The sequence below is a fragment of the Ctenocephalides felis genome, unplaced genomic scaffold (genome assembly GCF_003426905.1).
Source record: "Ctenocephalides felis isolate EL2017-DRISC unplaced genomic scaffold, ASM342690v1 CF-g0.4_SCAFFOLD_03573, whole genome shotgun sequence".
Taxonomy (NCBI): Eukaryota; Metazoa; Arthropoda; class Insecta; order Siphonaptera; family Pulicidae; genus Ctenocephalides; species Ctenocephalides felis.
Genome location: NW_020539727.1, coordinates 12,155,535 through 12,179,488, shown reverse-complemented (window position 1 = coordinate 12,179,488; position 23,954 = coordinate 12,155,535). Strand labels below are relative to the sequence as shown.

At 27.8% G+C, this 23,954-nt stretch overlaps 2 protein-coding genes across 3 annotated transcripts in view; one reads left to right on the top strand and one right to left on the bottom strand.

Moving 5' to 3' along the window:
• LOC113389432 overlaps positions 1-23,954 on the bottom strand; it is a 290,888-nt gene that overhangs the window by 125,795 nt on the left and 141,139 nt on the right. The window lies entirely within an intron of this gene.
• On the top strand, positions 1,102-12,986 carry LOC113389537. Its single transcript, XM_026626563.1, has 9 exons — positions 1,102-1,153; positions 2,686-2,765; positions 3,565-3,741; positions 5,132-5,285; positions 7,142-7,217; positions 7,645-7,791; positions 8,354-8,553; positions 11,975-12,138; positions 12,888-12,986. The coding sequence occupies exons 1-9, from the start codon at positions 1,102-1,104 to the stop codon at positions 12,984-12,986; spliced, it is 1,149 nt and encodes a 382-aa protein (XP_026482348.1).

Genomic DNA, 23,954 nt, shown 5'->3' with positions numbered 1-23,954 from the left:
AATCTAAAATAATTTTTTTTTGCATATTTTTGCGTTTCAAATGTTTCTGAACATTTTGGCATTTCTTGCAAAAGCACTCGCTGTCAACTTTTTATACACACCAAAAACTACTGCAATAGACCATTAATGGATGTGTGTGTGTGTTCGGATACAATTTTTCGTGCACGGTTTCGAGCGCACGGATCAACCGATTTGAATGATTCAAAAAACATACGATTGAAAATATTTAAAACAATTGTTATTAAGCATTGATCGATATTTATTGATTATCTATTAATTTGTTTTCTCAAATATTTAATTCTGGTACGGTAAGTTCCAGTAATTTGCCTTAAGGCACGATGCCATACACACCACTAGTTTTTATATATATAATTTTCAATTCATTTTTTTCAGATTCTACAAAAATGAGTTTACTGAAGCAAGCCATAGTAATAGCCATTGCATTTTGCTTGTTGTCATGTGAGTAAACAAAAGTTGTTATTATATAATATACATAGACATTTAGATATATATACATGCATACATACATACATAAATATGTATATATATATATATATATATATATATATATACAAATAAATGCATGTATGTTATGAAAATTTAATATGCAACGTTCCATTGTCAACACATGTCAGTCATATACCGTAACTAAAAGGTAAAACATTAATTGATGGACATGGAAATTAATAATAATCGATTTTTTCTACGTTTTAAAAAAATACACGTCGACTATAATAGTAACTCTGGTCATAAAACAAATCATACTTTATCAGAAATGAAGACAAAAAATATTGTCATATCTTTGGAATTAATCGCTCATTATAATGTAGTAATTTGTTTCTCAATTAAACATTTATATAACTTCAAAAATTTTATACACTCTGATAAAAGCTATTTAATATCTAATTGAGTATATCTATTCCCTAACAAAAATGATGAAATTTCATTTTATAAATAAAATTAGAAATTGATGTTATTTAATTTGTCTATCAAATTTGGTGGTTTGCTGAAACTTTTACTGGCCTCGAAAATTGCAGAATATCCTTATTTTTTTTTAGCAAAAGTTGGCGTAAAAATGTGTTTTTAATTTTTTTTATCGATATGGTTTCCAAAGTGTTATCCTTGAATAATAACGCATGCAGTGTTGATTTTGGTAGGAGTTGGAGTCCCTTCAGATTCCTCCAAGGAGCCCAAAAACGAGCCGCCCTTTTATATTTCAATTATTGAGGCTGGTACTGAAGATTCCAAGATTTATTCTTATAAATTTGACCAACAAGAAAACGGTAAGATAATATTAATTTTATTAGTAATTAAATATAAAAAATCACCCTTGGCAGATTTTCCATATATAAATTTAATAGAAAAAAACACAAATTTATCATTAATAATAATACTTAATAATAATAATACTTTTAGTCAAAATATTTAATTTACTGAATAATAATTATTATAAATTAATATGAATTTAATGTTTTTCAAATTTCAATTTTCATTTAAGGGGCACAACTAGTGTGAATCAAAAAATCGAATTTTCAATTTTTCAATTTTGATAGGTTATACCTTTAAAAATAACATACCAAAATTTTAAATCGATATCTTGAATAGTTCTTGAGTCACAGCCATTTAAAGAGTATATATATAGTATATACTATATACTATATAGTATATTGATCATTTAATCTATAAACGCGTTTTTCTCGAAACTGCATTTTTCGAATTTGCTGCAGTGATTACTAAAAATAAATGATAAGATCACTATCGAATTTTTTTCATATGTTCTATATATAGTTCTCCGTAAAATGAACTATCGATTTTTTGATCGGATCAAAAATCGAATTATGGCAGTCCAAAAACGACCAAAATTTTGGGTAAAATTCGATTTTTTTTAAAAAAACGCCGTCATTTTGTCAATTTTTTATTTATTTTTTCTTTATCGTAGTTCATTTTACAAACAATATTATCTAGTTTAACAAAAATTTTTTTTTATTTAATTTCATCCACATAGAAGGCCGGAATCACTGCAGCAGTGAAGGGCCTTTTTTGTCGCGACGTTGGAGATCGACGATAACTTAAAAAATATTCAATTTTTTGTTCTCAAAAATTTTATTATGTATTCTTAAAACATATATAAATATATTCCAAAATTTTGAATTGATTGATAAAGTAGTTTTTTTAATATAAATTCCCAAAAATCACCTTTTGTTAGGCGGTTACACTAGTTGTGCCCCTTAAAGCATTTTATTTAAAAAAATTAAAACATATTAATTATGATATTTAATACTTTTTCATACATAACCCTTTATTTTTCTCTAAATCCTAAATAATTAGTACAAAATTAATAAATATTGACTAAAAATATTGACTAAAGTTCTGACTAAGCCAATTATATCAGCACTTTTAAAGAATTTTTTCAAAAAGTCAATTATCCAATAAAATTTAACCAAAATAAGATGCAAAAGATTTTTTATATTAAACAAATCAAATTTATTGTTAAAAATACTCATGGTAATTAAAAATAAAGATATATAAAAAGATAAATTTTCTAACAATAAGTCGCAGATACAAGTTATATTTAAAAAAATTGTAACTAAAATTTTAGCAAAATAAGGAATAAAGATTTTTATAGATAGAAATATAAGTTTTTTATAATGAAAAGTGTGTCTATATTTTTTTAATATATTTCAGATCCCAATTTGATACTTTTGGAAACAAATTATGTAAAAGTCAAACCAGGATTATTTGCAATAGCAGATACACCATCAGAGGTAAATAATAAAAAATTATTCTAATATTCTTAAAGGCAGATCCTTGGCTTAAGTAGCTTTATTATTATTATTTTTTTTTTATTTTGTGTATTTTTAGTTTTTTAGTATTTTTTGTCTGATGTCTAGAAACTATATAGAACATATTTATCTTTCAATAGCAGTAAATAATTTTGGCTGTGATTTTTGAGAAAAGTCCAAAAAGTTTTTTTCTTTCACACTCCATGGTATCATGTTATTTATAATTTTGCCAGTTCTTGTTTTGTCTTCTCCATTTATCAGCAGTATCAAATTTCCAAAATCTTCATACAAAATTCTTTGAGTTTTCTTTAAAAAAGCTTCAAAAATAATATTTGAGTACTTTGCTCCTTTAAATATAAATAACAAATTCAATTTATTCCCAAATTTTCATAAATCACTTTTAAATTCGAGTCAATTTAAACCAAATCTAACGTCAAAGTAAAAAAATTTGACAAAAGTGTCAATTTATTTATCGATCGATGAACTTCCAAACAGCTTCCAGTAATCTTCCAAACTTTGCAAATTGTTGTTTCAAAATAGAACAGGATTATGAAAAACATATTTTAATAATAAAAATCAAAATCAATTTTCAACTATAATATAAATTCAATTATATTAAATTTTTGTCAATATAGTTCCAATGCCAAGGTAAAAAAAATTGACAAAAGTTTAAATTATTCTAATGATCGATCAATTTGATCAGCAGCTTCCAAAAATCTTCCAATTCTCGTAAATTATTGTTTCAAAATAGAAAAGATTTATGACAAATATATTTTTATAGACTGATGCTGGTGTGATATCCTTAATAGCACATGTAGACGCATTTGTTCCTTCAGAAAAACGAACTTTTAGCCCTTTGTTACTACGAGCTCCTTCTTCACTTCAGGATGAACTTGAAAATCCTGATTTTGAGGGCGAATCCAAAGAGAACCAGGATCCATCAGAAAAAAATCAAAAGGTAAAAATAGTAATATTTAAAACCAGATTTTTAAAATTATTAATTGACAAATTCGATGCAATAGATTTCATTAACCTCATAAAGTTAATTATTGATTTTATCCTTTTGTTCCAAAAATATTAACTCAGGTTATTCAAATTCTCAACGACTGTCTTAGCTTCAGTCTTCAAAGTTAGTCCTGATTTATTAACTTCCCGTAGGGTAGTTATAGTAATGGGCCAAAAATCTAAAATGAAAATTTTAGATTTTCTCGACGTTTTGAAGGTTTCTGAACGTTTTGGCATACCTCAGAAAAAATGGATGTGTGTGTGTGTGTTTTGTATGTCTGCATTTTTTGTCCACGTTTTCGGGCGCACTGATCAACCGTTTTGAATGGTTTGAAAAACATTCGATTCCTATTGATAGGGAGATGTGCTAATTAGTTTTTGGCAAAGACAGGTCCAGCCGTTACGGAGATACGGAGCAGAGAGTGCAGAAAATACAAATCGAGTTTTTGAGAGAACGAAGTATCGGATTTGAATGATTTGAAAAACATTCAATTTGTAATGATTGGGAGAAGAGGTGATTAGTTTTTGGCAAAGGCAAGCTCAGCCATTTCGGAGATACAGAGTTAAATGTGCAGAAAATGGCAGTTTTTGAGTGAACTAAGCGTCCGATTTGAATGATCTAAAAAAGTTTCTGCTTGTATTGACAAAAGAATTGCTTTTGAGGATGAAAAATTATTACATCTTTTTTGATTTTCCATAAAATATTTTTGTAATTTTGGATTAAAAATTCAAAAAATTACCCAGACTAAGCACAGTCTAAGCGCCACTCTGGTACAAATATTTACCCAAGTGCTATTAGACTGCTTATGGATTAGAGCACTTTTCCAATTTTGTGAAAACGATTGAAAAATGTGAAAATGCCGCCAAGCTAAGCACAGTATCAGTGAAAATGTCGCACAGAATTATTTGCAAATGCGTTTAGACTGTGACAATACGTGAGCACTTTTTCAATTTTGTGCCAATTAGGCAACTATTTTTTTGAAATTGAATTCGAAATGAAATGACGATTGTTAATGTTCTGGAGATGAATTGATTTATTTATGATTTACATTTGATTTGCTCAGATATAACAAGATAGCAAAAATAATGAAAGCTACAGTATTTGTAATAATATATTTGAAAACGCTTAAAATTTCTTGAATATTTCATTGCGGTACGGGAAGTTCCAGCAATTTGCCTAAAGGCACGATGCCATACACCACTAGTTATTTTTATACTTTTGCTCCAAAAATATGACTAAGGTTATTAAAATTCTCAAGCTTTAGTCTTCAAAGTTAGTTCTAATTTCTTTACATTTGTACCAATTTTTTTTATTATTTATGAATTTTCTTTGTCCTTTACAGGGTTGGACTGGTGGCCCAACTCCTCTGCTCCTTAGGGCTGCCAGAGGAGCCCTTTTGAGGTCAGGATATGCAGTTCCTGGTTTGGAAAGTGCTATGATAATTGATACCCAGCACAGGGCCCTTTATTCCTGGTATGCTGCTAATTATGTCATAGGTGAGTATGTCTAATTATAAATAATTATATTTATATTATCATTTTATTCATAACTAGCTGACCCGGCAAACGTTGTTTTGCTAAGTAAGGTATATTCTAAACAATTTCTAGAGAATCAATAAAATTAATACTTTAAGTGTATAAGGACGTGTTGTTTTGTTGTTGGACGCTTTGAGCAAATATTAATTATATTATAAAACCAAAACAATTATATCACAACAAATAGCACATTTCAAACGAACAATTTTCTGACTACGTTCAGTAAAACTGCAACTACGACTACTTCATATTTGTAGAAATGTGCTTTTTTGCTGCCTTTCAAAAATTTGTTATCTAAACCTTTTTACCCTATAGGCGGAGTAACTTGGAATGCCCAGGTGGCAAACAGGTTTAATGTCTTATTTCAATTTTAAAGGTATTTTGCAAAATAATTACACTTTCAACTAATGCTAAGAACCTACCAACGGAAAAAATACTTTTATAATCGATTTTCAAGGATTACCGTTTATCATAATTTATGGTTTAGCAAAGTTATGAGAATCAAGGTTATGGCTGGTTATACATCTTTTTCCCTCTACTTTCAAATATTGTTAAACAATGCTTAACTTTACTGGTTTTTGAGACATCGGTGATGGACCTTTTTAACCCCGGACCTTCATAAATTACTATCTATCCTTCGATAAATTCTGGAAAATTATAACTGGGAAAATGTTATTCGACAAAATGTCTCTTTGATCGATACCAAATTTAGGTTCTGAATTAAAATAACATAAATAAAAAATAATATAACCTAGAAAATGTTTTATAAATACCAATGAAAATATAATTATACAAATGAGATCTTTCAGAGCACCGTGTTTGAGAAAAATATGCCAGAAAGTGCATTTTCATATTAGCATTTTAAAAAAGTTGATATTTTGAGTTTCTAATCACCCTTGCGACCCGTTTAATAACGTTTTCATGTATAAATATAACAACGAAGAATTTAATCTAACTTACTACAATTTAATCCTAATTAAATAATATTCACGTAAAACATCCTATTAAACGTAATTGAACATCATCTGTCAAAAACGTTTGACATTTGACGTATTAGCCACCGTCCATTGTTTTATTCAAATTACGCTTCTACAAAAATGTTTAACTTAAAAATGTAAAGTTTCTACGCGATTTTAAAATAATATTTCACCTTTCCGACAACCTGAGTACTGATTAGCACGTATTTTTCAAGACTAAGACTGGCCAAATCGGTTTAGCCGTTTTCGAGTTTTAGCGGATCATTTTATCGAGAGCTCCATTTTAATATTTAAGATAAAAATTTGACTAAAAAATGTAAATATTCCTGAATTAAAAAATAAGGTCTATTTGATAGGAATAATCCATAAAATTAATTAAGATGGAACAAATCCTAAAAAATTGCTCCAAATTGTGGAACTTAAGTACGTACAGTATTCATATCCTAAATTCAAAGCAATATGAATATTTATTTGTCAAACTTTTTTTTTCTTCTTTTTTGGTTAGAAAAATTTAGGTTGACTCGATTGGCAAAAAGATAATGTAAGATTGAAATAGGAACTATATTGTATAAATATAATATAAAATAAATATAAATATTGTAATATTGTATAAAAAATGTAATTTTTTATACTTGAATTAGCATATTGACAAACATTGTAGATTATTTAGACTTTTGTAATATTGAAAAAAAAATATGTAGTTCAATAGTAGTAAATTAAAAAATTATACTTCGTTGAAAAAAGTTTCAGGAATCAATTTTGATCGTTAAATTTCTCTATTAATTTGGGACTTAACATAAATTATCCATTATTAATGATTTAAATTTATTTGATTTTTAGATAATTTCAAATTTGAAAATGCATCAGAAGCAACCATAGAATTCGAGTGGGATTCCCTAAAAGTTACTTATGAGTTGTATGAAAACAATTTGGAACTTCTAGATCCGAAGGATGTCTATGAGATTGCATTTCAAGGAAAAACTAAAAAAATTTTTAGCAAAAGGTAATAAAAAACTTTAATGAACATATTTTATTAAAAGAAATTTTATTTGACAAAAACCGCTATTCAATTTTTTACTTCACGAAGGAGAATTTTAGGTTTTTGGCCCAAAATCCAAGTAGATATTTTGGCCCAAAATAATAAAATATTTGAATATAATATATTTAAAATAATTATATTAAAAATGTATTTAATATGTTAAATTTATTCGTCTCTTACCACTCGTTTATTGTCTCTAAAACACTCTCTACAATAGACAAATAGTGACATATAAGATGAATAATGTAGAGAGTGTAGTTAGAGACAATAAACGAGTTAACAAATAGTTTTTTTTTCTTTTCAGTTACAAAAATTTAGGTTTGCTCGATTTACGATTAGCGTTATTGGAATTGGAAAATGATTCGAATAATACTTCTTGGAAAAGCAGTTGTATAAATCCTGATGTAGAAGATGAACCATTTTTATTTAAAGAAAATACTTTCAAAGTCAGGTAATAATAATTTAACAAATAGAAAAAAATGTAATTGCAGCCAGATTTAAATATTTGACTCAGGACTGTGTATTTTATTTAAAAAAAATTCCTGAAACTAAATTTTTGTTATTGGAAGATGGTAAAATTTTTAGAATTGAATGAAACCAAACTTTGAGTCTAGCAAAAAAATATTAACTTTTTTAATGAATAAATTTACTTATAACACTTTTACTTATATCACCCGGTTTTTTGGCGCCCGGGTCGACATATTTGAAGTATTTTGCAGCCCAATCGTCGAATTAACAATATAGATTAAAATAGAAAAAATCTTTATTCTATTAAACGTTTCGACACTTAATGTGTGTCATCATTCGGTAACCCAAAAAACATATTACATAAATAAAAATAGTTGATATTAAATATAAAAAGGTGAAAATTATATACATACCAAACCAAGAAAAATACAAAAAAGCAAATAATTTTCAGTACTATATTATCTATTTTCAAACAATTTTTAAATTTTTGAGCCTAGCAAAAAAGTTTATACGTAATTTTATATATGATATATTTCTATTTTTAGTGGATCTCTGCCAGGGAAGATAAATGAAAATGGAAAAAATTCGGTGGATATTCTGAAATGTCAGTATTTCATTAATCAAATCAACTTGGAAGATTTGAATGAAGGACCAGATCAAAAAAATATTTTACCACATCTTCTTCCAGGATTTTTGGAGCAATCTAAAGTAGTCATAAGTGTGCCGAACTATAAACGAGAATCTGGTAATATTAAAAAAAAGGTTGAAGCCAATTTATTATTAAGTTTCACCTTAATTACTCAATTTTTTATACTTATTTTTTATAACTTCTAAACAATTATTATATGAGACCAAACAATTTGAATAAATCTATATCAGGTTTTGAATAAATCTATATCAATATCTTAGACAGTAAAAAATTAGTTGCTTAGTATTTTTAATATAATAATGGTCAATTCATTTCTGCAAAATATTATGCATGAATAAGAATACAAATTGTGTTAATACTAACATTTTTTGCAGAAAACATTCCAGAATTTTTTCTTTATTTTGTGACATGTTACTCATATTTGATCAACTCATCTGCAAATGTAATTATATTTTGCAGACAAAACCAATATTTATATATATAGAATAAAGAAGTTTGTTTTCACTAAAAAAATCGATTTGCTAATTCTATGGTTTCGACGTTTCAAGTCATTCCGAATCGAATGAGACCAAATTTGAAACAAAAATTAGGTGTATGTAAGCCAATTTTCAATATTTCATTCACGTTTTCTCGTAAACGGCTAGACCAATTTTAAAAAATTAAAGACCATTTAATGTTTCTCTCAATAAGGACTCGCGTTGGTTAAATTAGCATAATGATCGGCCAAGCCATTTCTTTGTAATTAGCAGAAAGGTAAATTGTTTTTTCCAGGTTTTATCCCACAATCCTGAATCGATTTTAAAAATTCAAAAACTGTTCGAATGGTATTAGTTGGGAATTACGTTAATTAGGTTTTGGTAAAGATCTGCCGAACTGTTCTTTTGCAATTAAATATTGAAAAAAAAGTTTGGGCGATTTTGATCAATTTTTTATGATAATAAAGATCATCGTACTAAACATACTGAAATATTATGGTCCAACGACAAGTAGTGTAATTTTAACATTTCATCAAGGTTTGAAAAAATATGATTGTCAAAATTTGTATTAAAAGTTACTTTCGTGATGAGATGAGCCAAAATTTGAATTTCATCAATGTTTTCTCAAAAACTGCTGAACATCTTTCGCAAAATTAAGAACAAAACTAGTTGGTTTGGTATTTAGCCTTGAGGCAAGTTACATGAACTTCCCGATATATGTAAATAATCGACTCAATCAATAAAAAATAAATTAATTTATGAGTGATTAAAAATATTTCGAGTGGATTTATTACACATAATTGAAAACCAACAAACACGTTAATTGGAGTATTTTCTAAAGGCAAATTTTGAAAAATCAATATTTTTTTAATTGAACCAGCTTCCGTAGGACTTTAATGATTTATTACGTTTATTAAGACCAAGTACTCTATCGTTATACCAAGTGAATCGTCTAAGTTTAATTTTAACAAACGTCAAAAAACTACTCATCACAAACTTTGATGAATTTTTAAAATTAAACTACTTGTCGTAAGGCCGTAATAATTCAGTAAGTTCTATAAGACCATGATATATATCGCCCAAAAAAGTTCCATGAAAATCGGCTTAAATTTTTTTTTCAACAGTTAATCACAAGAAAGCGGCTCGGTAGATTTTCACCTAAAACTAATCAGTATCATTCCCAACTAATATCTTTCGAACAGTTTTTGAATTTTTAAAATCGGTTCGGTAGTATGAGCTTAAATGTGAACGAAAGGTTTAACACTTTTTTCAAATTACAAAGAAACGGCTCGGCCGATCGTCGCAGAAAACTGACAAACGATAATCCTCATCGAGATACATCAAATGGCTTTTAAATTTCTGAAATCGGTTCAGGCGTTTTTAAGCAAACGTCGATGAAAGTTCTAATTTTGACAAATGCCAAAAAGACCATACTAATTTTTGCAAACTTTGACGAATTTTTAAAGTTAAACGAGTTGTCGTAGGGCCGTAATATTTTAGTTTTAGTATGATCTAGAAGACTATGGTATCTACCGTCAAAAACATAATCATAAAAATCGTCGAAATTTTTTTTTGAAAAACTTTATTACAAGAAAACGGCCCGGCCGATCTCTACCAAAAACTAATCAGGTCGATTCCCAACCAATATCTTTCGAACGGTTTTTGAATTTTCAAAATCGATTCAGAATTGCGGGCTAAAACGTGGACGAAAAACTTTTCGCTTTTCTGCTATTTACGAAGAAATTCGGTTCGGTAGTATGAGCTTAAATGTGAACGAAAGGTTTAACACTTTTTTCAAATTACAAAGAAATGGCTTGGCCGATCGTCGCACAAACAATACTGAAAAACAATAGTCCTCATCGATATACATCGAATGGCTTTTAAATTTTTGAAATCGGCCCAGCCGTTTTTGAGAAAACGGCGATTTACGGCATAAAATCTGGTCACACACACACGCACATACTTTTTCAAAATTTGGTCTCATTCGATTCAGAATGGCTTGAAACGTCGAGAAAACATAAAATTAGCGAATCGGATTTTTTGATGAAAACATAAACTTCTCCTTCGGGAAGTTAATAAATGTGTCTGGGAGATAACATTTTTAAGGGGGGCGATACATGTAATCGCCTTAATTTTTACCATTTTTTGAGGACTTTTTAAACTGGGAAGGAATGATTGAATCTTTTTGAACTTTTTTAGGGTTATTTATTATATATTAAAATACACAAAAAAAATTTTTTTTTAATTTTTTTTTTTAAATGGCTGCCGTAAAAATAAATCTGCCAAGACCCTCTCGGAAAACGCCATCAATTTGCGGGCGTTCTCACTTTTCGTACGGTGATCTGAATTTAAAAAAATTAGTTTGTACGTGTTCATAAAACATATATCTTCTAGTTAAACCAAAAAAAAATTAAAAAAGTCACAAAATCGTAAATTGGCACACCTTAGAAAAAAAAAGTTCGATTTTTCACCTTTTTTTCAATGGTTTTTTTGGTAAAAGGGTTAATTTTTGAAACATTTTTTGGAATGTTTGAGGTTTAACTAAAAGCTATTACTGTAAAGTAGATGTGTGCAAAATTTCATTGGAATCGGTTGAGAACTTTTTGAGTTATCGCGCCCGCAAATTTCAAAAATGTCGTTTTGAGAAAAACGCGTTTAAAGTTTTGACACAGAAACAGATAAGAGTACAATAGCACTCAAGCGTCAAGTTGAGGCGTGGCACTTAAATGAGTTTTTATTGTATAAATAATGATAATTTTGTTTTGAATATTTACAGGCATATTTTTGAGATGTTATTGTAACGATTTATGAAAAAAAAAATCGATTTTTTTTTTCTTGTTACATGTATCGCCCCCCTTAAGGAGATGCAATCGCAATATTCAGTTTCAAGTAAAGCATGAATGAATTTTAAAATTTTCCAAATTAATCGACTTTGAAATGACGTCCTTTAAAAAAATCTACTAAAGTGTCCTTTCAAGTTCCACTAAAAGAGTGTTAATCTGTCTCATTTAGTTTTTTCTATCTTTTTTTTTTGTTTTCAGATAGTGAGGAAGATTTTAACACTATCAGTGGAAAAAAATATTTGAAGCACGCCCGCGAAATCTGCTCCGCCGGCAACAACGGGCCCTTCGCTTGCAGCGATTTGCTGCTCCTGAGGAAATTACTCATTTCTGCATTCGGATTCGATGACGATGAACAAACATTGGTAAGAGATAGTAAAATTTGAATATCATCCTTTGATTTACTCTATTAAAATCAAAAAACTCAACTTATGGACCGATTCTGACGCAGAACAGACCAATGTTATGGAAAGGCTATGTTATGAAGAACTTTCCATACTAAATATTGACAAAAGTCATGTGGTTGCTGTGCAGTCTGGCGTATTTCTCAACCTAACCTAGAAACCGCACAAATGTCAACAAAACGATCTTAGATAACAGGGTCTTTCTGACCCAGCTTCATAACATACGAGTGACATTGCAGTTTACGTGTAAAACTCCTGAATGCACAGCAAATACATGACATTTTGACAGTATTCAGTATGATTCAGTAGTATAGTATATGGAAGTTGGAGCGTAACATGACCTCGCAATAACATTGGTCTTAAACTCAAACCTAACTGAATATTTGTTTATTATTATTATGCCTGACTGCAAAGCAAATACACGACATTTTGACAGTATTCAGTATCATTTAGTAGCATAATGTATGGAAGTTGGAGCGTAACATGACCTTGCAATAACATTGGTCCTAAACTTAAACCTAACTCAGTATTTGTGTATTATTATTATTATGCCTGATTGCACAGCAAATACACGACATTTTTACAGTATTCAGTATCATTTAGTAGCATAATGTATGGAAGTTGGAACGTAACATGACCTTGCAATAACATTGGTCTTAAACTTATATTTGTGTATTATTATTATTGTATTATTAATTATTATTTTGCAGGTGGTGAAGAGTGTTCAAGATAAAGAAATTAATTGGGCTTTAGGATTTGCTCACAGCCAGCTGGCAAAACATATAGCACTGTCAACAGTAGCAAATTGAAATATTCATCAAAATAAATACATCACTTGTTAAAATATTTGTTTTAATTTTTATGAAAATATATGGAATGAGTATAAGAGATATATTTTGAGAAATATTTTCCGCATATCACACATACATTTTTTTAAATTTGTAACTAAAACAATATAAACTTTATTGCCAGATTTGGTTTAAATCAAAGCCAGAGACTATACTGTAATTAGAATTGTAAAAAATCAAAAGATTTAGGAAAATAATGATTTTGGAATTGTTTAAAAATTTAAAAAAATACTTTTTATTATTAATATTTTTTTATTACTATTTATTTATTATTAGCTTTCGGAATACTAATTTTATGAGCTGTTTTTTTTTGGTGCCATGTAATTTGTTTCTCGAAAGGGCAACTCAGCGGTCAATCACCTTTTTTCACTTGTGGAAATTTTTGGAAAAAAATCATAATTATCACTCGTCTGCCAATTTTATACAACAAATATTTTCCGTTAATAATAAATAAAAAGCTAAAACAAATTAATATACAGTTCCCAGAACTCAACGTCAAGCCGTAATGGCAAAAAACTAGAGAAAATAAATATTGCATGCAGTTTGAAAGTTATCAGCTTTTAGGTAGAATCTAAATTTGTGGTCAATATCAAAGTCAACGTTTCATAGGTTTCTGAACATTTTGGCATACCTTAAAATAAGCTGTTTTTTTGCAGCACATGTAATTTGTTTCTCAGCGGTCAACCACCTTCTTTCACTTGTGGAAATTTTTGGAAAAAAAATCATAATTTTCACTCTCCTGCTAGTTTAAATCGTTATTACGTTATGTTAAAAATAAATAAAAAGCTAAAACTAAAAATTAATATGTCCCAGAACTCAACGTCAAGCCGTTTCGGCAAAAATTTAGAAAAAAAAATTGCATGCAGTTTGAAAGTTATCAGCTTTTAGGTAGATTCTAGATTTCTGGTCAATGTTAATATCAAAGTCAACGTTTCAAAGGTTTCTGAACATTATAGCATACCTTAAACAACGCCTTAATAAATATTGTTTTCACAATTTCACTTGTCATGTAATTGTGTTTGAAGAACTTCATGTAATTAAAATTAACATACAATCATTGATTGCTTGTTTTTTTTGAACAGTTATAGTATCTGTTTTGCATATAAAAATAATTTCCATTTTAATATCCTCAAAAATATATAGTAACCACGAATAATACAAATTATTTCAATAAACTTACGTTTCTTACACGGCATAGATTTTTCAATTGCTTTTTTATTTGCACTATAATTATTTATGGGGGACGGGATAAAATATTCTTCCGATCTAGACAATTTTATTAACTCAAGATTTGTACTAATAGTTAACCTTAAAATGTAATGACATGAAAATACGAGGACCAATCACAATCGACCCGTATAGAAATGATAACATCGAGAGCGAATAACGAATCATTGGCACTCGACCTTGCCGTAACGCACTTCCGTTGCATTTGTACGGATTTACACCCTATTAAAAAAAAGTCTGATTGCAATTAAATAAACAAAAATAAAAAATGAAGTGAATAATCTTCATAAAAATATATTTATTTATCTAAAAGAAATATTAATTTATGCCAACTTTATATTTTTATTATTAACTTTGCTTTCATATTGATATCAGTAATATAAAAAATTCCAACATTTGTTATTTTAAAATTTTGATGTCTCATATCATAAATCATTGAAAAAAATCGCTTAACAATTATTAAAAAAAAATCATGAATTATACAAAAATGCATAAAATAAATTATAAAAAATCTCATAAATAATTTCTTTCATAAAATATAATAACAAACATATCGATCTACATATATGTAAATATTTACTTTCGATTTCATTCAAATGCATTCTAGACAAACAACATATGTTTTTTCGATAAGTTTTATCTAGACACTAAATAAATATTTAAATAATCAAAACGTGTATTTTATTGCACTTTATTGTCGGACTATAAATTATTTATTATATATAGAGTCATATATTAGTTTTATATAAAAAGAACCAAAAATGTTATTAATTCCATCAGATTTATGGAATATGTATAACAGATTTATTATTATTATTACTTTTGACTTGAACAAACTATCCGATTTCGATCCAAATCTTGACCAGCTCGATATCAAGCAGTATGATATGAAATTTTCACTTGAGGTTATAGATCTCAAATATGATCTTAAAGTGAAAAAAACACTTTTGTGGATATTGCTGCAACAAATATACGCCAACACTATTGTACATTATACATATTTATTATCTACATATATACAAAATAAGTCGGGTTTTCCTTCCTCTAGAACGCACAAACCGATTTCAACAATTTTGCATTCGTTTATAGCTAAGAAAATTAGTGGTGCATGGCATCGTGCCTTAATGCAAATTGCTGGAACTTCGCACACCGTAATTAAAAATTCGAGTAATGACATTAGTGAGAATTATCAGAATTATGCTTGGTTAAGTCAACGAGCAATTCTTGCCGCAAAGTATAATGATGTACACGCACTGAATTTCACCATTCAATCAAAAATTGCTGGCGATTTGGTGACATACCAATGATTCCGACTGGTCTTCCGTTTGACTTCAAACGATTGCAATTTCCTGTTCGTCTTGCGTTTGCAATAACATGTTGCAAGGCCAATCGCTTAGTGTTTGCGGGATAAATTTCAAATAGATTATTTAGAAAATCATTGTTTTTCGCATGGGCAGTTATACGTTGCCTGTTCACGAGTTGGAAAACAATCCGCTTTGTTTGTGTTAATGTCAGACCAAAAAACAAAAAATGTGGTTTACGAAAGAGCACTTCAATGAAACGGATAATTTGCGGATTCACTTTCATTTACGTAGAGAAGTTCAACTAAAAAACACTTCATTTTTGTAATCGAAATAAATTTGTTACTGTTGTGCAATAAAATCAAATTTTTCCTTCTCAAATATAAAACAAGCAAAAAATTTCTTCGTCTTTCTCACGAAACCATCTGGTGGCAAAACGGAGTTCGTCAGGTTTGCTAGTATATATAAATATATATATATATATATATATATATATATATATTCTACATGTAAAAAAAGATGTTTGACCGCTGGGTTGCTCTCTCGAGAAAGAAATTACATTGGTATGTGCAGCAAAAAAACCGCCCATAAAATTATAGATTTTTTTATCAATGCAGCAATTACTATTTTCACTGAAAAACATATTGCCATCTATATTTCTAAGTGAGAACCGATTTCACTACTGCTTGACATTAGGCTGTCCGAGATAGGTATCGAACATGAAATCAATGATTCAAATCTCATACTAACCGTTGGGGAAGCCGTAATTAACAAATATTGAATTTTATTAATTTTTTATTATAAATAATAATTCTAAAAGTTTAAAATTAATATGAATGAAAAGTTTGAAATAATATGAAACACTTCAATTTTTTTTAATATCTCCAAACAATTTCGATATCTTTCTTTATTATTTAAGTACTACATTTTTATTTGCCTAAGATAAATCTCACATTCAATGGGAATCATAATACTGAAACATCTTATCATCGTCAGTAAGATAACTTCTGTTAATTATAAAAAAAAATCGTAAAGTTATACAACAAGATAAGATAAGATAACATTTTCAAGTACTTTGATCGAACGCCCTTGAAAATAATGAATTGCAATTTTTATTTATAAAATAATAAATATCATTAAATAAAATATTTATTATTTAGCTATTTTCAGTAGTTTAAAACTAGATAATTTAAATCAGAGATTCCAGCCTCGGACAGCCTGATCTCAAGCAGCAGTATCATTGTCTTTCACTTGGAAATATAAATCCATGTGTTTTCAGTGAAAATTGCACCTTCTCGAATTTATCAGTATTTAATCGAAATCTATTTAAAAAAATATAAGGACCATTTCCATATTTAATTAACTTAACTACTTATAGTAGTTTATTATTTAGTAGAAGATACTTTTTTGGTTGGTCATTAATACCTATATAGAGTGTATCATAAAGAAAATTACACATCAAATCAAATAAATTACACATAAATATTAAACACATAGCTTATCAAGGCCGTATCAATTTTCAAATACAATGAATGGGAACAGTTGTGGTCAATTGAAAGTGAAGAGGGCCACAAATATATATGTATATATATATATATATATATATATATAAATATGTATGTAAATATTGGTATACATATATAATTTACATATATATATATATATATATATATATATATATATATATGTATATATATATATAAAGAAAAAATAATATTTAAAAAAAATGAAAATTACCAATTAAATAAATTAACATTCCATCGCTCATAATAACAAAGAAATGAAGAATTTGAATAAAGTGAATGAAATATTGTAAAAGAAAAATTGGAATAATTAATAAATAGTCGGGATATGATTTTATTCCTATACAATGAAAAGTACACAAGATATACTAGATATATCTAATATAGTCAAAATTTATTTATTTTTATTGTTTAATGAAAAATTTGGAAATGCTATCTAAATAAAAGAGATTTAGAGTTATTGTTCTATTATTTTAAATAGTCAAAAAGGATTATTCTATAATTCTTCGTTTAAATAAATTTTGTTTGAATTGCCTAAAAAGTACAAGTGGATAAGATATACTATGGATATACTAGATATATTTAATATATTTAAAATTTAAATTAAATTGATATAAGTAAAATATTAAGATATAAAATAGTATTAAGTAATAAGTAATAGTAATGAGTTATACTAGTATAAAAAACTTCTTTTAATACCAATTTAGTAGTAAAATAATAAGTTAAAGTAATGTAATTAAATAAACAGTGATTTTGAAAATATGTTATATAAGACAGTTTTAAGTTTTTTTTAGATAATCATTATTATGTATGATTTTTATAAATCAAATATATACTCATTATTGAAATCTCTATAAAATATCTGATAATTTGATGAGCATATGAACATTTTTGTACACAAAATAGATTTTGAAGTAAAACTTCTTTAGGTGCGACTAGGGTGTAAACCCGTACAAATGCAACGGAAATAGCGTTACGCCCGAACTGTACGTCATTCGCTCTCGATGAAATCATTTTAATACGGGTCGATTGTGATTAGTCGTCGTGTATGTAAATAGAGATCTGTCGTTGTATGATAAATAAACATTTTAAAGACACACCGTAGTACAAATCTTGAATTAATGAAAAATGCTTGAATCAAAAGAATATTTTACCCTGTTCCTTGAAAATAATAAAACAAATTAAACATTAGTGTCGAGTACTAAACGTAAGTTTATTGATTAGAAATTATTTCTATATTATTCGTTGTTTCTATAAATCTTTGAAATTACTGAAATAAAAAATACTTTTTAGGCAAAACAGATATTACAGCTGTTCAAAGAATGAGATTATATCGCCAGAGAAAAAGTAAAAAAATACAAGCAGTCAATGAATGTATGTTAATTTTAATTACATGAAGTTCTTCAAACACAATTATTACATGATGAGTGAAGTTGCGAAAATAATATTTGTTTAGGCGTTGTTTAACATAATCCACACGAATTTATAAGAATTATTAATCAGCAATTACTTCATTCTCTAATGAAATTAATTTCTAAATGCTAATTACAATGACAAAACCGATCATGTCATATTTGAAGTATAACTTTAATCACATAATTGTTTTAAAATTATACATATTTTTAATGCTATTATAAATATATAATTTATAATTTATCATTTTAATTTAGAGTACCAATTAATTAAAATTTGATTTTCTAATTTCAAATTTCAAATTTCGCGTTTGTCCTTCAATGGCCGTCCTACAAAAATGTTTACAACTTGTTAAAAAAAAATGTCATTCCTTTAAAGGCAAAAAACTTGCACGTCGGACTGTACGCGATGATACCACGTTAATAGTTCGTTTCGTCAATAAAATACTCAAGTTAGTGCAAAACCGACAACGACAATGTCTATTTGAACAAATAAATTAATGTGATTAGAATACACAATTATTAATTTTTAAGTTAATTTAATCTAATATTATTGACAAAACCCACAACAATGGCGGTGCGACAAAGAAAGGTAAATATAACACAACGATGACGTTTCAAGCGCCGCACTGACAGCAAAAAAAAACTAATAAAATTTTGCTAATGGCGAAACTGGATTGTTTATATTTGAAGTTTTACGTAATGTTAAATAGATAAACATAAACATGGCTTTGTAATAGATTTGTTATGATAGTTTGTATAGTAAATTCATTTGTGCCAAAGCAAATTCTGTTGCTAACCTAAAAGTGATAAGTGTCAAATTCAACAACCATGGGCTATGAATACACCCTGGTAGTAATAGATTGTTAAAATTTATAATTTATTATACAAAATGGTACTAATATTTTGTGTATTTCTTTTGCAGATTGAACAAAAACATGATACAAACAATCATCATAGTTTTAATGCGTCAAATATAAGTGGACGCCCTAAGATACAACGCCAGTTTTTTCTAATTGTATTTATGGTTTTATAGTGATTTATATTTTGGTGAGTATTAGATTTATATAATTACTAGCTAACCAGCAAATATTGTTTCACTATATAAAATATTTGCAAAACAATTTTTAGAGAACCCACAAATTGTCAATTCAAACATTTCAAAGAAGTTTTTTGAATTTTTCATTCAAATTTTCAGTTTCATTTAACATTGACATATGAGCCGCACACAATTCTTTCATTTTAAATTAGGCTTCTTCTAAAGTTTCTATGCAGTTTTGAAATAATCTCACCTTTCCCACAACCTCTGGATTAGCACGAATATTTCAGGACTAAAACTGGCCAAATCTGTACAGCAGTTTTAGATTTTAGCATACTTAGCATAATACCGGAATGCATTTTCATATATAAGAAGATTTTAGTTATATAATTTGATGATTAACAAATAATTCACAGGGGTTGTTGTAAAAATATCTTAACAATGAACGCAAACTTTACAGGGTTTTAATTTTTTTTTATTGTGGGGTTAGTAGGATATAGTATTTGGTTTTTAACCCTTTGCTCTCATATCGTGTACTTTTTTCTGAAAGTTTTGATATAGACTGAAATGTATGGATTCAGCAAATTAATGTTTAATTACCAAGTTTATTAAATGGTAATACAATACAAATATATATAATTGATTTTTCCTGGATTTTTTAATTAATTGATAAGGGTTTCTTTTTTGAACAATTAATCCAATAAATAAATAATAAATTGGTATTTTTAGAGCTATTTTTGTTGTGTTCATGAACATGTTCATTCAGGTTTTGGCTAGTTTCTCTGATATAAAAAAGATTGCAATTAGAGCAATTAATGTAAATATTAAGTTCCTGAGGCAGCCGGAACCTCAATATATATATATATATATATATATATATATTATATATATATATTCAATAAAAGTTATAAAATTCTTATAATTCTATACATTTGAAATATTATTTTGTATCATCTTCAGTGGAATGTAAATTGGAATACTCTGAATTATTTTGCATTCTACTGAAGATGACATAAAATAATATGTTGAAATGTATGGAATAAATAATATATATAAATATATTTATATATGTGTGTGTGTGTGTTCTTGGCCATCTATCCAATAATTAAAACAAATTTAATAAAGACAAATGTCTATTATGCTTGCATTAAAAAAATTACAAGACTACAAGCTATATAAATACATATATACAACTTATAAAATTAACAAAAATATAATTATAAATATGAATAAAAACATAAGTGTAAACTTATTTATATTAATTATATTTTGTTAATTTATAAGTTTTATATATTTATAAAAGTTGTAGTCTGTAATTTATTTAATGCTAGTATAAAAAAACATTTTTCTTTATTAAATTTGTTTGTTTTGATATTGGATGGGTGTCCAAGAACACTTCATCATATATTTTCATTATCTGACGAAAAAAACCTGATATATATATAATAGATATATTATTATATATCTATTTATATATATATATATATAATATATAAAATATATATATATCTATTGTAGAGCTTTGAACAAAGAATCCAAAAAAGTAATATAAAAAAAAGTTTTTTTCAAAACCAATTACTTTATTACTTTTTGGATTTTTTTGTTCAAACCTCTAAAAAGATTTAGTGAAAAAAACACTTTATATAAGCTATACAATATATGTATATGATATATATATTATATATATATAATATATATATATATATTATTAGGGTGGTCCTTAAAATGGTCATTTTCGAATTTCCTTGCTCCCAGGGGTCAAATGGTTCAAATAGATAAAAAACAATTCTCTGAAAGTTAGCTCTTAATATTAACGTTTAGATAGAGGCGCAATTCAATCAAAGTTTGTATGGAAAAAGCATGGAAAAATTTTTGAAAGTTAAAAAAAAATGTTTTAGGTATAAATTAGCGACAAATGAATGAGTTTTATTCATTCATTTGTTCATAAATTACATCTAAAAAACCATTTTTAATTTTTGAAAATTTTTCCATGCTATTTCCATACAAAACTTTGATTGAATTGCGCTCTATCTAAACGTTTATATTAAGAGCTAAAACTTTCAGAGATTGTTTTTTATCTATTTGGAACCATTTGAGCCCCTGGGAGCAAGAAAATTCGAAAATGACCATTTTAAGGACCACCCTATATATATATATATATTTACACACAAACACAAATAATTATATATATATAGATATTATTATATATATATTATTTGTGTTTGTGTGTGAATATGAAAACAAATACATACCATTTTTGCACAAAATTATTGTTTTCTAAATTTCAATTACACACCATTAGGTAATTCAAGACCTTCACGATTTCATAATTAATAATATTATTTTTAACTTTAAAAGTAATACATCTGAAAAAAATAATAAATGGTCGAACTACAATACAACTGCTTTGACTAAGTAATTTTTTACATCGAGTCTAAAGGCAGTTTTCTTGTGGTACTTTTACTACAGCCTTAACAAAAGAGATTTGTAGTCCTGAATATAATTTTGTTGCTAGTAAACCATTGTATTTGTTGAATTATGGGTGTTAGATTACTTTCCCACAAATGAATCCATACAGATTTATTTATGAGATGCTTTTTATCCATACTTAATCTTGATTTACTACAATGAGTAACCTCTAAATCTAAATTTAAAAGTTTGAGTTCAATTTGTTTTGTTTCATGATATGTTTATTTGATTTTCAAGTTGACTTGAAATTAAGAATGATATTTGGAGTTATTTTCCTACTCAGTATTATTCTCTATTACTATGAAGTGCCAAATGTTCCCTCAAATCATCAATTGAGTACATTCCTTATTGCATATTCACATTGCTCTCTGTCATGAATTTTCATGGTCTTTTCACACTACTGATTGTTTGAATGCCTTTTGCATATACTGCAATCATAGGGCTGCTCACTACTGTGAAACTGTTTCATGTATTCTCAGATTACCTTTAGTTGCAAATGTCCTTTTGCATATAGTGCATTCATGGGGGCGCTGACCACTGTGAATGAGCAAATGGCTCTTCAGATTACTTACTTTGGTGAATGTTTTATTGCACATACTGCATTCATGGGGCGCTCATTATTGTGAATGAAACATGTGACTTTTCAGACGTCTCGTAGTCTGAAGTCTTATCACAATACTGCATTCATAGGGGCGCTCACCAATGTGAATTGTTATGTGATATTTTATTACCTAATTGGGTATATGTCTTTTTGCATATACTGCATTCATAGGGGGCGCTCACCACTGTGAATGAACATGTGAATTTCAGAGCACCTAATTTGGTGAATCTCTTATTGCATATTTCGCATTCAAAGGGACATTTTTCAGAATGTGTAATCATGTGTAGTTTTAGCACTTTGATAGTTTGTAAGTCTTCTTACAGATTCCGCATTTGAAAGGGCGTTCTTTGCTATCACTAGGCTTGTGATTGAAAATATGATCCGTTAACTGATGTAATTCTGCAAATGATTGATTACAAATATCACATTCATCAGTGAATGTCTCGATTGGCTCTTGTTTGACTTGTTCTTCTCTAGTCACTTCGGAATTCATGAATCTTTCTAAACACGTTTCATCATCCTCAGAACACGACTCAGATTTGATATTAGCATCAAAAACATCTGATTCATCCTCAATTTCGTGTTTAATGACTCCTGCTGAATATTCTGGTGGTTCAATTTTAATTGCCTGATCATTCACAGACATAATTGTTTCTTCTGACATATTTCTATGTTTTCACTGCGTTTAATCAGTAAATATTTACGAAATAATTGTGGGCTAAGCAATAATAATAATCTAGTCTAATCACTAATATCATAATTATAAAAGTCAACTTTTTCAACTGAATCTACCTGCATTTATTATTTGACATTTGAAGCATAGAGTATGCATTAGAAGACGAGAATTTTAAAATTGCGGGGGGTATTTAACAAGTGGCGCATCTTTTCAACTTCATTATGGTTCTCTATGCTGGAAATGTCAAATAATATATTTTGGTGAAATAATAATCAAATGTCAAAATTATTGATTAAACTTGATTATTATTATTATTGTTTATCAGACAATTGTTTTCGTAAATATCTACTGATTATACGGAGTGAAAATATTTAAAAATGTCAGAAGAAGCAATTATGCCTATGAATGATCAGGCAATTAATTGAACCACCAGAATATCAGCAGGCGCTATTAAACAAGAAATCAAAGACGAAATTGATATTGTTTAAATCTGAATCATATTCTGAGGATTATGAAAACGTGTTTAGATACATTCGGAGTTCCGAAGTGACGATCGAGGAAGAAGAAGTGAACAGGAGTCTTATGAATGTAACATTGTAGTCAATCATTTGCAGAATCAGATCATCTAAAAGAGCATATGGTCAATCACGAGCCTAGTGATAGCAAAGAACGCCCTTTCAA